Source organism: Arachis stenosperma, unplaced genomic scaffold (genome assembly GCF_014773155.1).
Source record: "Arachis stenosperma cultivar V10309 unplaced genomic scaffold, arast.V10309.gnm1.PFL2 arast.V10309.gnm1.Scaffold_100071, whole genome shotgun sequence".
Taxonomy (NCBI): domain Eukaryota; kingdom Viridiplantae; phylum Streptophyta; class Magnoliopsida; order Fabales; family Fabaceae; genus Arachis; species Arachis stenosperma.
This window is the reverse complement of record NW_026651381.1, coordinates 1-12500: the sequence shown is the minus strand read 5'-3', so window position 1 is coordinate 12500 and position 12500 is coordinate 1. Positions and strand designations below refer to the sequence as shown.

Here is a 12500-nt window from a genome sequence, read left to right as displayed (position 1 = left end):
ACCTTCACGGACCCTAGTTTTAAGCAGCGCAGCACCAGAAAGAGTCAAAGGTACCACACGAACGGACTAAGCAACAAGGTCCGAAGGGGTAGTAGCTTCTGGTGTGGGAGCAAGGAGTGGTTAATGGAAGGACCATAAAATATATATAAACATTAAGAGCCTGACCACCGAAGCATTTTCATTACTTTCCACAGAAGAGAGCATCAACAAAGTTCAATACACAAACAAAAACTACTAGTGGTATGTAAGTCTCTAGTGAGCTTGCGCTGCCGTTCCACTCTATTTAGGTAAACACCATATCCCTCTATTCGGCTTAGGCGTTTCGGGAGTGAACAAGCAGAGCAGATATTCTTTCCGGGATGACAAGAGGAGACCCTATTTATGAAACAGATTTCTTTGGTCTTTCTCACCTTGGCCCTTTGCCTTTGAAATTTTTTAATAGCTTTTCATAGAGGGTTGAAGACTCCTTTTCTTTTTTTTTATGCAATTATGAATTCCACGGAACTTTATCGATTCCAACGCAACTTATCCTTTTGGAGCTGACGTAACAAACTACGCGAGCCTCCCGACGAAGCCAACCAAAATCCTATCCGAATAAAAAAAAGAAAAGGCAGTTTCATTATGGTGGTATACCAGCCGCCTGTTCTGGAACTTCCAGTTCCAATCGAAGCATATCTATCCGTAAATGGATTTGTATGTATAGCCACTTCAGTCGTGCTCGTTGTTTCTCTAAAGTATCTTTTTTCTGGGAACATGGTCAACCATAAATTCTTATGTTCGCGATTCTTCATCCACCGATGCAGAAAATGCTCAAGTTTTCCATTCTCATATGAGGCCGAAAAGTTTATTGGCAACAGGTCGGCACGAAGTGATTCACCATGCTCAAACATGAGGCGATCGTTCGTTAGGGACGGTTTATAGATCATAAAATTCCCACAAATGGAATGAGAAGTGGGTCCATGTAAATGATCGAGACCTCGGAAACAACAACGCTCCTTCCCCATATGGAGTTCGGAACCCAAAGGCAATCGTTGAGTGAACTGTATCCTCTTTGTGTTAGTTGACCTAAGCCGCACCATTACAGCTGGGGTGGGGCTCGGCCTCCGAACCGTACGTGGGGCGAGTTTCTGCCTCATACAGCTCGGGCCGAAGACCGGGGGAAGTTAAGTTATTTAGAGATGGGGCAGCAGCTGCCGGTCGGGGCGGGGATAAGCTTGTGAAGAAGCAAATCCCCCCCCAAAAAAAACCTTGATATACTATAGCGCTAGCGCTTCGCGTTCTTTCTATTTCATCCCATTTTTTTCGGCGAATACTAATCTAATAAGTGAAGTTGTAGTCGTCTTACAAATTGGCTCGGACACCAGCTTTCCCAAAATAAATTCGTGCCCGCCCATTCTGTCTCGCCCTAAATGGAATGGCTCTCTTAGTTACGCTGCGCCCCGGTCTGAGTCCCCACGTCCGCTCTTCTCCGCCCGCAACCCAAGAAGTTGGCTTTGCCAACACAACATTAGGGCCGTCCCCTTCATTCTATGCCGACCCCGGCCCGGGGCTGGCTTTTTGGGAAGCCCGTTCCCACCGCGCTCACGGCCCGGCTGGCCTTCCAGCGGTAGTGGGAATTATCCCGTTCCCTGGTCAAAGACTTGGTTGGATGCGGGATCTACTCCACGAGGAGCGGTACGGACGTAGATGATATCATCACGACCTCTCTTTTCGTACCGCTAGGGATGCTTAACGCCACTTCGCCAACTGGCGTTACCTGCGCTTTCGTGTCTCTCAGTGTGGTCAGCACTGGGTGTTTCCGAGCAGCGAGGCTTACACCCATTCGCATTAGTTCATCCAAAGTTCCTTACCCTTATGCACGAATTATTGAATAAGCCATCTTCCTATCAAGGTTAAGGAGTCAACTGAGCATCTCAGCGGCGGGATTGAATACCCGGATCGAGTCAGAGTTCACGCCGCCCGCCCTGAACAAATAGGAGGCGTGGGCCACAGGTCGCACATAAGCCGCCGGGTCGCACGACAGAAGAACACCCAACATACAGATGCACACTCCAAAATGTGCAATATTCATCTGAATTGGAGCTTTTTGGTGGTAGTCGTGACCAACAGCCATCAGCTGTCGGCTCGTTGGTAAGGCGAGAGCTTCAAGCCCGATTTCAGGTTCAGGTGGCACACCCCCCACACAAGCACCCCCCGACGAAGGGGGGACGGGGAAAGCTACAGGCCCAAAACCTTCGACCCTTCTTTCTAAATGGGGGTGCCCGGAGCACCTCATCTTGTCATTTCGTTCTTGCTCATTCCCGTTAGGGTTAGGCCGAAGTCTTTGGCGTTTCCTTCTCTGCGCCCGCTCACGCTTTGCTGACCTATCGCGTGGTAAAGAGAAGAGAGTACGAAAGAATAGTAAACAGAGCACACCGCAGAAAGATTCTAAATATGAGAAGTCCCCCTTGGATTCGAGAAGAAGGAAATGAAGAACGGGAACGAAACGAAATGAGGCGTTTCCAGCTCTAGTTTCGGATGAGCTTCTCCCAATTATGTCTGGTAGTAAAATAAGGCGGCCTGCTCTGACCAAGACTCCACTTTTTGCTCCGTCCATGGAGCGTCTGAATTTCCTGGAATGTAGATAGACCAAAAGAGGGAATGAAGGGATAAGAATTGGAATTAGAGTACCATTGGAAAAAGGGGCACCTGTGGGAACATCTCTACTGACGAACCATTTCAATAGTAAGGGTGCTGCCGTGCCACGAGGCACGACCATAGAAGTAATGAAAAAGAAAAAGTTATGTAGTTGGACCATCCGCTCTATCCGTTCGAGTTTCGCTTCTCTAGAGAAGATGAGACGCTAAAAATGAAAGTGTTCGCAACGCATATCGAAAGGATACCAATGAAGCCGACCATTAATGACTTGTTCGAACACCGGGAGCGGTCTGATCCCTTATTTGATCATACCTCTCTTAGAAACATAATACAAAAGCAAACTCTCATAGTTCGGAGCCCAGCTCCAACTACTTCTTCGTAAGGTGAGGTACTTCTTTCGGTTTGAATAGGGGTCGCTCTTCTTTTCCATTTTCTGTCTGGTTTTGGTCCTCCTCCTACCTCTGTTTGCAACGGCTACAGACGCATGTTAACGTGAATTGCGTATAGAAACAAAAAGAGCCACTTATTTTATTTATTCTCGGAGCTGGCCCATTGATTCCCTGCGGTTAAAACTATTGACCATCCACTCGGTCTAACAGAATATGCGAATGATGGATGGCTTGGATGACCCGCAGATAGGGAAGGCTTTGCCGGGTGCCATGCTCCATTATTTGCATGACATAGGACTGATAGGTCCGTGGCGTCATCAGCCCCCCCCCCGCAGGGAATGGAGATAGTAACGAATGTCACGGTACCTATCAAGAATAGAAAGGGGGTAAAAACCGTCCGCTACCAACGCAGCTTCCACACGCCGTTCTACTTGTAATTTTTAATTGACTATGGATGGACACCTGACGGTTCAACCCGTCAGCCCCCCCAAGATTCAGGAGCCCGTAGCGGCAATAAAGAATATCTATTAGAAATGCGTCCGAGATTAGGGGAGGTTCTTATTCCGGGATAATAGAATAACCGGTTGAGGTAGGGGCGCCGCTGGGGCGCTTCAAGAGGTGCTTCGGTTCTATACCTGGCGGAGTTGGTGGCCCTTCCATCCCAGCGATCCCATCGCAATGGGCGAGAACTTGATCTTGAACGACTAAAGGAATAGTGGCCCCCCCTAAAACAGAAAGAAGATACAATATTTTCTTCCAAGTCAAGTCCGATGCTCTCAACTCTTGAGAGACTTTCTCTTTTAAGACAAGACCTCAGGCTCAGGTTTCCGCAATTTCGAATCCAGTGGAAGGCCCTTGACATAGCATTGAGAAATTGTTGAAACATAGTGTAGTGATTGATTGAGAAAAATTGATTCCCTCCAGACAGAAAGTTCATGTAGGAGTCTTGAAGAATTCATTCTATTGAGTTGTGCTTGGTTGTTGACCAAAGAAAGAAAGGATGCATGGGACTTTTGGGCGTAACGTAACATTCTTTTGCTTCTCATACGATATTTCTAGTTGGATGAAAACGGCGCCCCTAAAGGCGATGTCATTTATGAATTTATTAAATATTAAACTTCCCCGGCTTCACCCTTGGCCTTTGTCCCGAAGAATCACTACCAGCTCTTTTCCCTGCGCTTGCAAAGTCAGCATCATACCTGGCTTAGGGTTCCTGTAGCTCGAGAGAGGTGAGAGTGTAGCGTGGTCCCTGCCTAATTTCTTATTCTTTACTTGCCTACCTCAAACCAACCAACAAAGCCAGTGTAGTGATCCCAGTCATCTATGTCTGAGTTCGAACATTCTTCAGAGAAAAGAACTTACTAATGTGCCTGAATTTGACTTGCTTGCTTTCACACTTCTTCCTTCTCCAGCTTTAAGGGCTATTCTTCGCATAGAGCAAGAAAGATGTTTCTGTCATTCGAAGAGCTAAAGTTAAGTTCCTCACAAGGCTATACTCGAAAAGTAAGTAGAAGGCTTAGGCAAGAATAGGAATTTTCATCAACGCTAGCGCCCCTAGTTCTATCGTAATCATACATAAACAAGTCAAAAGCCAAAAGCGCCTATAGCAAGATATTAGGTAGGAGTCTTGTAGTGGCTTTAGTTCTTCTCACGCGCATCCACCCGGGGGGATCCCTTATCCTCGTTGAGTACTTCTGTCCCCCCTAACCTCCTATTCATGGGTTTTCTTTCCATTTCGATTGGAACAATCGTTAGGTTTTCCTCTGCCCGCCCCGTCCATCTTTCTTTGAAGGCCGAGTGAACGAAAGGAGAAAGGCAAGCTAAAAAACCTAACTTATAGCATTTCATGGTAGAAGAGTAGCCTACCAAAGAGTTTAGGTCAGGGATCAAAGCAAAGCGTCGAGGCGCGAAGTCTTTAAGATCGGATGCAATTCTTAAGCTGGTACATGCTGCACTGGTCCGTATTTCTTGCGGGCCTGGCATCTCTTAGCATATTTTATTAAATAAATAAATCTTACAAGTACCTGACGAGAGGCTGTTGCCAATCTCCTGCCCAATCTCTTCTGGCTCCATTATGTAACAGTAAAAAGTGATCTGGAATGTTGTTGGAATCGTCCTTTGAACGTATGTTCTTCAGGTGTCCGATTAGGAAATCTCAAACGTCGAAGCCAGCTGTGCCATGTGTTAGCCTCAACATTGGCTCTTCTAGGTACTTGGTCTATTTTTATTTCATCAAACTCGGCGAATCGAGTCTAGGGCTCTTTTTCTCTATGGCTGCTGCTTTGCATCTATTACCTGATACTCAGCGATGACTTGTCTCACTACTAGTTAGGAGAGAGAAAAACAATACCTGCTCCCGCACCACCTTGCGTACTGGAGCCATCGAAATACATTTGACATGGAGTTGTGGTCAGACGCATGACCTCTCCATCATTCTGATCGGGCAACTGCTTGCCTAAGAAAAACGGATGATTTATCCAAAATTTTGCCAACACCTGTCCTTTGACCGAAAGTGCGCTCTATAGCTAGCTCCAATTGAACAGGTTGAGGAAAAGAGCCGTTAAAGCCCTTTTTTCTTTTTTTTGAATGAATTAATTCCGTCGATAGACAATAAGGAGCGAAAGCCACTCAGTTGATTGCTAAATCTCTAGTTCGTGAGAAGGATTTGCTGTAGTCAATCAATGCTTAAAAGAATTTACAAATCTTTCTGGTCTTACTGCATATCCAAGAGTATAATCTACTATGGATATGATGCTGCAAAGTTCAATATTTCAAATCTAATTGGCTTTAATGAAGGTAAAATGCCAATGAAGTACCTGGGATTGCCAGTCTCTCAGTTAGTGATTGTTTGCCTCTAATTGAGAGAATCAAAGCTAGAGTAAAGAGATGTACTGGAAAATAAATACCTCTAATATGCTGGACAACTGGTTCAGAGTGCCCTCTTTAGCATGCAAGTTTACTGGAGTACTGTGTTCATACTGCCGGTTTTGATTTGAAGACAAAAGATAAGATCTGCAGAAGGTTCTTATGGTCTGGTCCTGATATGGTTAAGAACAAAGGGAATGTTGCTTGGAAATTGGCTGCCCTTTACCTTTAAATTAAAAGTGCTTTCGGGCTTCATTGGTGGAAGCTGCTATGTTGAAGCATATCTTGGTTCTGGCTGCAAAAAGTCCTTCTATCTGGGTATGTATTAGAATACAATGCTTCTCAAAAATAAGAAGCATTTTGTGCCGGGCCATGAGAAGGAAGACTAGTTATATGCTTTTCACATGCAAGTTAACAAGTTCAAGCGAATATAAACATCATCATGCTAATCTCAAAGAGCTCGGGGCTTCCCGCCAGAAAGTGATAGAAAGTACACCCCGAGACGTAGCGTGAAGTTCGTTGCCAAGGTAGATCGTGCCTGTCAAGATATTGCGTATAATATATATAGAGGGATAGCCAGTCGCGTGAAAGACCAAGACAAGCGCCACTGGATAAGCCCGATTTCGAAGCTAGAAGAACTAAATCATAATCCGTTTTTGCCAAACAAAAGATAGAGTTCAAATTAATATTCAACCAGCTTGGAGACAGCTGTTTTCTGTAGCTTTCAAAGTGATGGGATCAAGCAGTTACTCAATAAGTTGTCTTCCGTTATAAACCCTGATAGGGCTTAGTTGGCCACTTTCCTTCTCATGCCCGATCTTGGCTCATATCAATAAACTTTGTCTGGGTCTGTCAATGTATGAGTCTCAAGTGAGTGAAGCTGCTTTGGTCTACTCTGGGTGCACAATTATTATTGTAATATCCTTTTTTTTACCTAGTACCAGTCATCTTAAAGGCCAGCAAATAAGACAGAAAGCGAGTTGTAAGCAGTAGTCTTTCAATGTTCAGTTCAATTATTCTCGCTAGCAATCTCTTAGGCTTATCCTTTCAAAAGGAATCATCAAGCCGGTACTAATCTAACTCTTAGGGGAGCCTTTGATGGGCTTGGCCTGAGGGACCTTACCCTTATATATGGTCGAATTGCTTGTACAGCTAGCCCGCTACTCTCTAATAAATCTGAGTACTTAACATTTTCGATCCCATATCGAGGAAGTGAGCCAAAATGAGCCATCAATACAGTATAGAATATATAGGGCTCCCTTCTTTTTCAGCTTAGCCACGTCGACCGGATCAATCCACTTTAGCTCGTTCCCAACTCGGTTGGATCTAGGATAGGACCGGTTAGCACAACTTCACTTACTTAGACGTAAAAGTTTCACACCTGACCTGCTTTACTTGTTATTTTCTTCGGTCTAGGCTGTTAATCCAACAGGTATCACATAAGCCCTATGTTTGGGATATTGACTAACGAAAGTTCCCTCGTTTCGATGAATTGGATTTTGCCTCAAGAAATAGAAAGAGTGCTATTTTGTTTGAGGATTCCTAAGTAGTCCCCTCTGACTTGCATTAATAAAGAAAGTAATCAACGGTAAGTCGTTTTTACTACTGAATCAGCAAGATGAGTGGTATCAGCTAGTGATCCCGTTATATCAACTACCGCATCGTCATCGTCTGGCTCAGTGGCGGGGGAGGTTTCTCCACGATATAAGATTGGGTACCAGATTCCGATTCAACAATCTAAGCTTTAAGTAACTAACTCTTTGTCTTCGAGGAAGGCATGATGGAGGAGCGACAAGCCCTCTAAGAAAAGGGCCTTTTCATACTCGTTGGCGGTAGCAGACTTTCTTCTACTATGGGCGAACCCTCCTCTTTGGTACCATATTCTGAGTCCGAAGAGAATTCAGCCTAAGTTACCAACTTTCAATTAATAGGAAGGAAGTTGGGACATGTCCATTGTCTGGGTTCAAGTCCATTAACCGAGCGAGCTTTCAACCCCAACGCAAAGACAATCTAATTGATGGAGCTTTCGCAGGAATTTCTTATGTTACCCGCTCTAACCCATTCTCGGCAACTTCAACCATACGAATTCAAAGGAGATAATAATGCTTACTTGATAAAGGAAGGTAATTTATTACTCGACTGTAAGGCATGAAGTACTGACTCGATAGAGTCTGGATAGAGAAAAGAGCTTACTTGTTAAAGGAAGGAGAGGTACGATTGCCCGGAAACAAGTGCAAAAGAAAGAGTATAAGCTAGCTAAAATACACTCTTTGGGAAGCGCTATCGAATCAGAGAAATGAAAGAAAGTCTCATAGCAAGATCCCGATAATAGCATAGCCCTTTCTCTTATTACTGAGAAATTAACGTTTTAACGATGAATTAGGAATCGTCCTCAGACGAGAAGACGCATTCGTGAAGGCCTATAGAGCCCGTAGAAAATCAATAATGAAAGAATCTCGCACTATATAGAGCCGGCTGACTGGTAAGATAGACGAGAGCTACGGGAGAAGAGCGTTAAGCCACTTTACCAATAGGTTCAGGAGCAGAACTCATTCTTGAGGTTTAAGCTCACGACGTCAGATTTCCACAAGGGAATCCCTTAACGTACGGATTGAAAGGTAGGCCACGACCTAACCAGCTTGTGGCTTAGGGGAGTAATCACTCAATTTAACCTATGAGGTACGTAGGTCACTCATATGAGGCCAAGAAGCGTAATAGCCCGTAATAGCCTAGGGGTTGGGTTGACCCGCGGCAAAACTCACTGTGTTCCGTTTGTAAAGCGGGCATTATCAGTCAGCTTTGTAGCAGGACAGCTAATAGGTTAGGTACGTAAGTCACTAACCCGCTTGCGGGTTAGGCTATTATGCGTCCTGTCCTCTATTTACATCAAGAGTACGAATGAAGTTCTTAGGGCCCTATCTATCTAGATAATTTTTCATGATATGTGCTGTCCTCTGTCTGGCTCTGTAGTAAGTTCCCTGCTAAGGCTGGGATGGGACTCCCCAATGGAATGGTGTTAGAGCGGCTTGGCATTCCGCCCCTATCGCAAAATCAATGAGATACGTGGATCAAGAGCTATCTTTGTTTGAGCGGCTCTGCCTAAGGTCGAGCTGCTATCGCTGCTTGCCCCTCTCGTCTAGTGGCTTTTGCCTTTTTAAAAAAATATTTTCAACTTTTTTTTTTTTGTCTAGAAAGAGAATGCCTTCTATAATAATAACAAATACATAATCTAAGGGAAAAACATGAGATCAAGTGAGAAAGAACTAAAGAATGTTCTTGCTCCTCAAGAAAGACAAGACGGCAGGGAACTAAGGTGATGTTGTAGCTTTTCCACCTACCTATCATACAATCTATACTTTGAGACCTGATGAATGAAGGGCGGGCTCACTCCTCTAATGCTGTGATAGAAAAGAGAGGTACCAGGGGAATCAATGCTCTCAGCTGAAACAGGGCTTTCAGTCTGTCTTCGGGCAATCTGCTGCTTGAGAAGAGGCTGCACATGAAGGAGAGGTAGCATCATGATATCATTAATACGATTTCCTCCCAGGGGATTTAGGCCTTCGAAGATGATGGACAATTTACTCTTTCTAATCTAATGGCATAAGTATCAAAGGAAGAACTTAATGACCTATTACTAGGTTATGTCCTTTCATGCAGTGCGAGTTAGGTTGAATTTATCCTTGAGATTGGACGCAAGAAGGAATAGAACTCCGAAGCTTTGGTAGCGTTTTAGTGCGGAGCTTTACCTTTTTTACTCCTCTAAAGGGAGGGCAAGGTGATTTATCATTGACCATTCATTCTGTAACGTTCATAAAGCCCTTCCCCTTCCTCCTACAGTTTAGGAAGATAGCAGCCAGAAAGACGAGAAGTATTGGGATAACTGAATACTTTTATGCCTCTATCAATGTAGTAACCCTCTTTTTTGAATCTTAATTAGAAAGCGGAGTAGCTTGCCGAATCCAAAGTGTCTATCTCCGCCGCCTCTGATTTTATAGGAGCTAGGATTCTTTCCTAGTACCAAAACTTACAGGAAAACTAGGATAGGCTGGCTCTTATATAATATAAATAAGACTCTTAGCTTACTCTTCTAGAGCTAGAACAGGGGAATTCAAGCCATCCAATCCCTTTTTTTCGCTTATTCCGGCCTTTTGGCTAGTTAGTTTTCTTTGACTGGCATTTATGAGACTAGTGCAACTCCCTTCCTTTGTATTCATCCCTTCTGAGATCGAATGAGGTTTATTCTTTATACGAAAAGATCCGCAGCGCTTACTGATTCAATCACAGCAGAAAAGAGAACAGCGGATACGCATTCCATTGCTAACATCACACCGGTTACTGATGAACGTCCGACAACAGCTCTTATTCCAATGTCTACTCCTACTTTTTCCACTTCGCATATGGGCTTTCTCTACGGCGTCAGCTATAAGTTTGATTACATCGCGTTCAGTTTGAGCTGGGAAGTCAACTAGGTTTTGCTATTCCTTCTCGAGCTTCTATTTCATCCCTTAAAGGAGATTCGAGAAAAGATAGAATAGGAAGACGTGTTTCCAGAACAAACAAGATACGGGTTGAGAGGGGGAAGTTTAGCAAAGTTAGACAAGATTGGAATGGGCATAGGAACATGTATTGATGTACCAGATCGGCTAATGCTCCCAGGTTGATGCAATGTATTCCACCAGTTGACTGAAGACTTGATTATTGGTATATCGATAGGTCCAGCACGGATTGAAATAGGAGCCGGTTCGACAGGAAGCTTTTGAAAACGCAGTGCACCCAGGTAAATCAGAAACGAGATGAATACAGAGGTTAAACGAGCATCCACCCAAAAGGTGCCCCATAGGTTCCCCGAAACCCCCCAGTAACTAAGGTAAACAACGTAAAAAAAGCACCCATTTCTGTACCGGTTCCGGAAGAGCGAAGAAAAAGGGGATGTTTTGTTAATAGGAATAAGAAAGTGTTTATAGCCATAGCGATATAAACAAGAATACTCATCCGAGCCGCAGGAATGTACATACAGAATACGAGAATTTCCACCTTGTTGAAGATCTAATGGTGCTACCCGAAGACTTAAATGAATAGCCATCGCTGTTAAGAACAACCGAGATCCAATGAGAATTAGCATAGCTTCTGGTCTTTGACATCAAAAAAGAAGGTTGTAATAACGAAAGGGACATCTGAGAATTTTGTCCTAGCTAGTGGAACAAGAAAGACATGGATCTATATTCAATACGCAATCAAAGGATTTCTCCCTGCGAATAATTCCCCCTGCTTTGTTTTCGCTTCGCTCGTGCGTGGCACTCCTTGCTCGCGGAGCGGCATACCGAAAAAAGAAAAGGGTACCAATGAAGCCTACCATTAATGACTAGTTGAACATCAGGAACGGAACAGAGAACAAAGAAAAAGGAATTGTCCCGAGGGGCACTACTCCTTCTTCTCCTTCATCGTCGAAGGTCCTTTGTTCTTCGCTTTGAAAGAGACCGACTATAGATCTCTTTCTCTCACGCTATTTTATATGAGGTACACAAGAGTACTTCGCGCCACAACCATCTCTTTTTTATAAGTTCTACGGACCGATGCCTGCTGCTTCATCTGGGAGAAAAGAATCATAGATATGCCGGTCATTAGAAGGAAGAACCGCCATAAAAAGATTCCTCGTGTATCATCTGTAGCAAAACTATGAACGGAAGCTAGCAATCCGGACCGTATTGAAAAGGTTCCTGAGACACAGCATGGAAGAGTCACAATTTAAGAACCGAGATCCAAGAATGAAGAAGGGGTAGAATTACGGAATGAATACGAGCTGTGGCTAATACCCAAGGCATAAAGAAGCATTTTTCTACGGGATCCCGAAACCACCACCACCCCGACCTAATTCATGAGCCCACCAACTTCCTGGCATGATGCCCACGGTTAAAACCACCGACATGTCAAGATCCAAATTCGAATCAGTTTCTGGTCCTGGTCAGATACCACTGTGTTCGCGCCGGCGCTCCAACAAAGAGGCGAAGTAGTGGTATCTTTCTGTTCATTACGAATGACACGCTTCGCCTGCTCCCTCCCCGTGCCCACTAGCGCTCCTGTCCAGAGCGAAGAGAAGGCGAAAAAGCGCCGCCAAAGCAGCATGAGCAGGCTTCTATTGCTACGCAACAAAAGAGCTGGATAGCATTTTGCGACCACATGTTTGAATTTGTTGTTAAAAAGATCCCTTGTTATACGGGATCCGACGCATCCAGCGGAGCGAAGCAGCGTTCCCTTCTTTTCGGCGGCATCCTTCCGCATTGGCGGCGAGTGGAGTGCCACAATCCCGTTCATCATTTTTGATCTACATAATCCAAATGCCATAGCACTGGCGACGTCTCCGGCATAAATGCAAGGAGGATGTATAGCTGATATAGGATCTTGTGGAACAGGATTTGATTCTGCAAGCGCGGTACGAACGAAGAAATTTCGAACAAAAGGATCGGAACTCGCTGATAGGAAAGGAGAGAAAAACAAAGCAATGCCAAGAGCTCCGTCAATCCGCTGTTCATCGATAGACGAAGCTCTCTCTTTATCATCTCGCGCCAGATGCAACAAAGGATGAGTCCTTCTTTTTCCTTCTCGCGAACC

At 44.5% G+C, this 12500-nt stretch overlaps 5 protein-coding genes across 5 annotated transcripts in view; 2 read left to right on the top strand and 3 right to left on the bottom strand.

The window, feature by feature from the left end:
- The window catches only part of LOC130960117 (NADH dehydrogenase [ubiquinone] iron-sulfur protein 2-like), a 5933-nt gene extending 5851 nt beyond the window's left edge, over positions 1 to 82 (top strand). Inside the window, exon 3 of the mRNA XM_057885438.1 lies at positions 1 to 82. This exon is cut by the window's left edge and continues 787 nt beyond it. The gene's annotated coding sequence lies outside the window, so the exon portion shown is untranslated.
- A 75-nt stretch (positions 83 to 157) lies between these two features.
- Positions 158 to 1136, bottom strand: LOC130960109 (cytochrome c biogenesis CcmF C-terminal-like mitochondrial protein). The gene has a single exon (XM_057885429.1). It carries the CDS (start codon positions 1134 to 1136, stop codon positions 507 to 509), a length of 630 nt encoding a protein of 209 aa, XP_057741412.1. The 3' UTR covers positions 158 to 506.
- Positions 1137 to 1879: 743 nt separating this feature from the next.
- Positions 1880 to 5040, bottom strand: LOC130960102 (cytochrome c biogenesis CcmF C-terminal-like mitochondrial protein). The gene has a single exon (XM_057885423.1). The coding sequence runs from the start codon at positions 2795 to 2797 to the stop codon at positions 1901 to 1903; it is 897 nt and encodes a 298-aa protein (XP_057741406.1). The 5' UTR covers positions 2798 to 5040; the 3' UTR covers positions 1880 to 1900.
- A 4899-nt stretch (positions 5041 to 9939) lies between these two features.
- LOC130960093 (putative cytochrome c biosynthesis ccmC-like mitochondrial protein) lies at positions 9940 to 11380 on the bottom strand. Its single transcript, XM_057885415.1, is given in 5 exon segments — positions 9940 to 10475; positions 10477 to 10733; positions 10736 to 10896; positions 10898 to 11008; positions 11010 to 11380. Coding segments are annotated over 5 exon segments (708 nt in total). The 5' UTR covers positions 11066 to 11380; the 3' UTR covers positions 9940 to 10352.
- Positions 11381 to 11813: 433 nt separating this feature from the next.
- On the top strand, positions 11814 to 12493 carry LOC130960094 (uncharacterized). Its single transcript, XM_057885416.1, has one exon. It carries the CDS (start codon positions 12259 to 12261, stop codon positions 12472 to 12474), a length of 216 nt encoding a protein of 71 aa, XP_057741399.1. The 5' UTR covers positions 11814 to 12258; the 3' UTR covers positions 12475 to 12493.
- Positions 12494 to 12500: the final 7 nt, after the last annotated feature.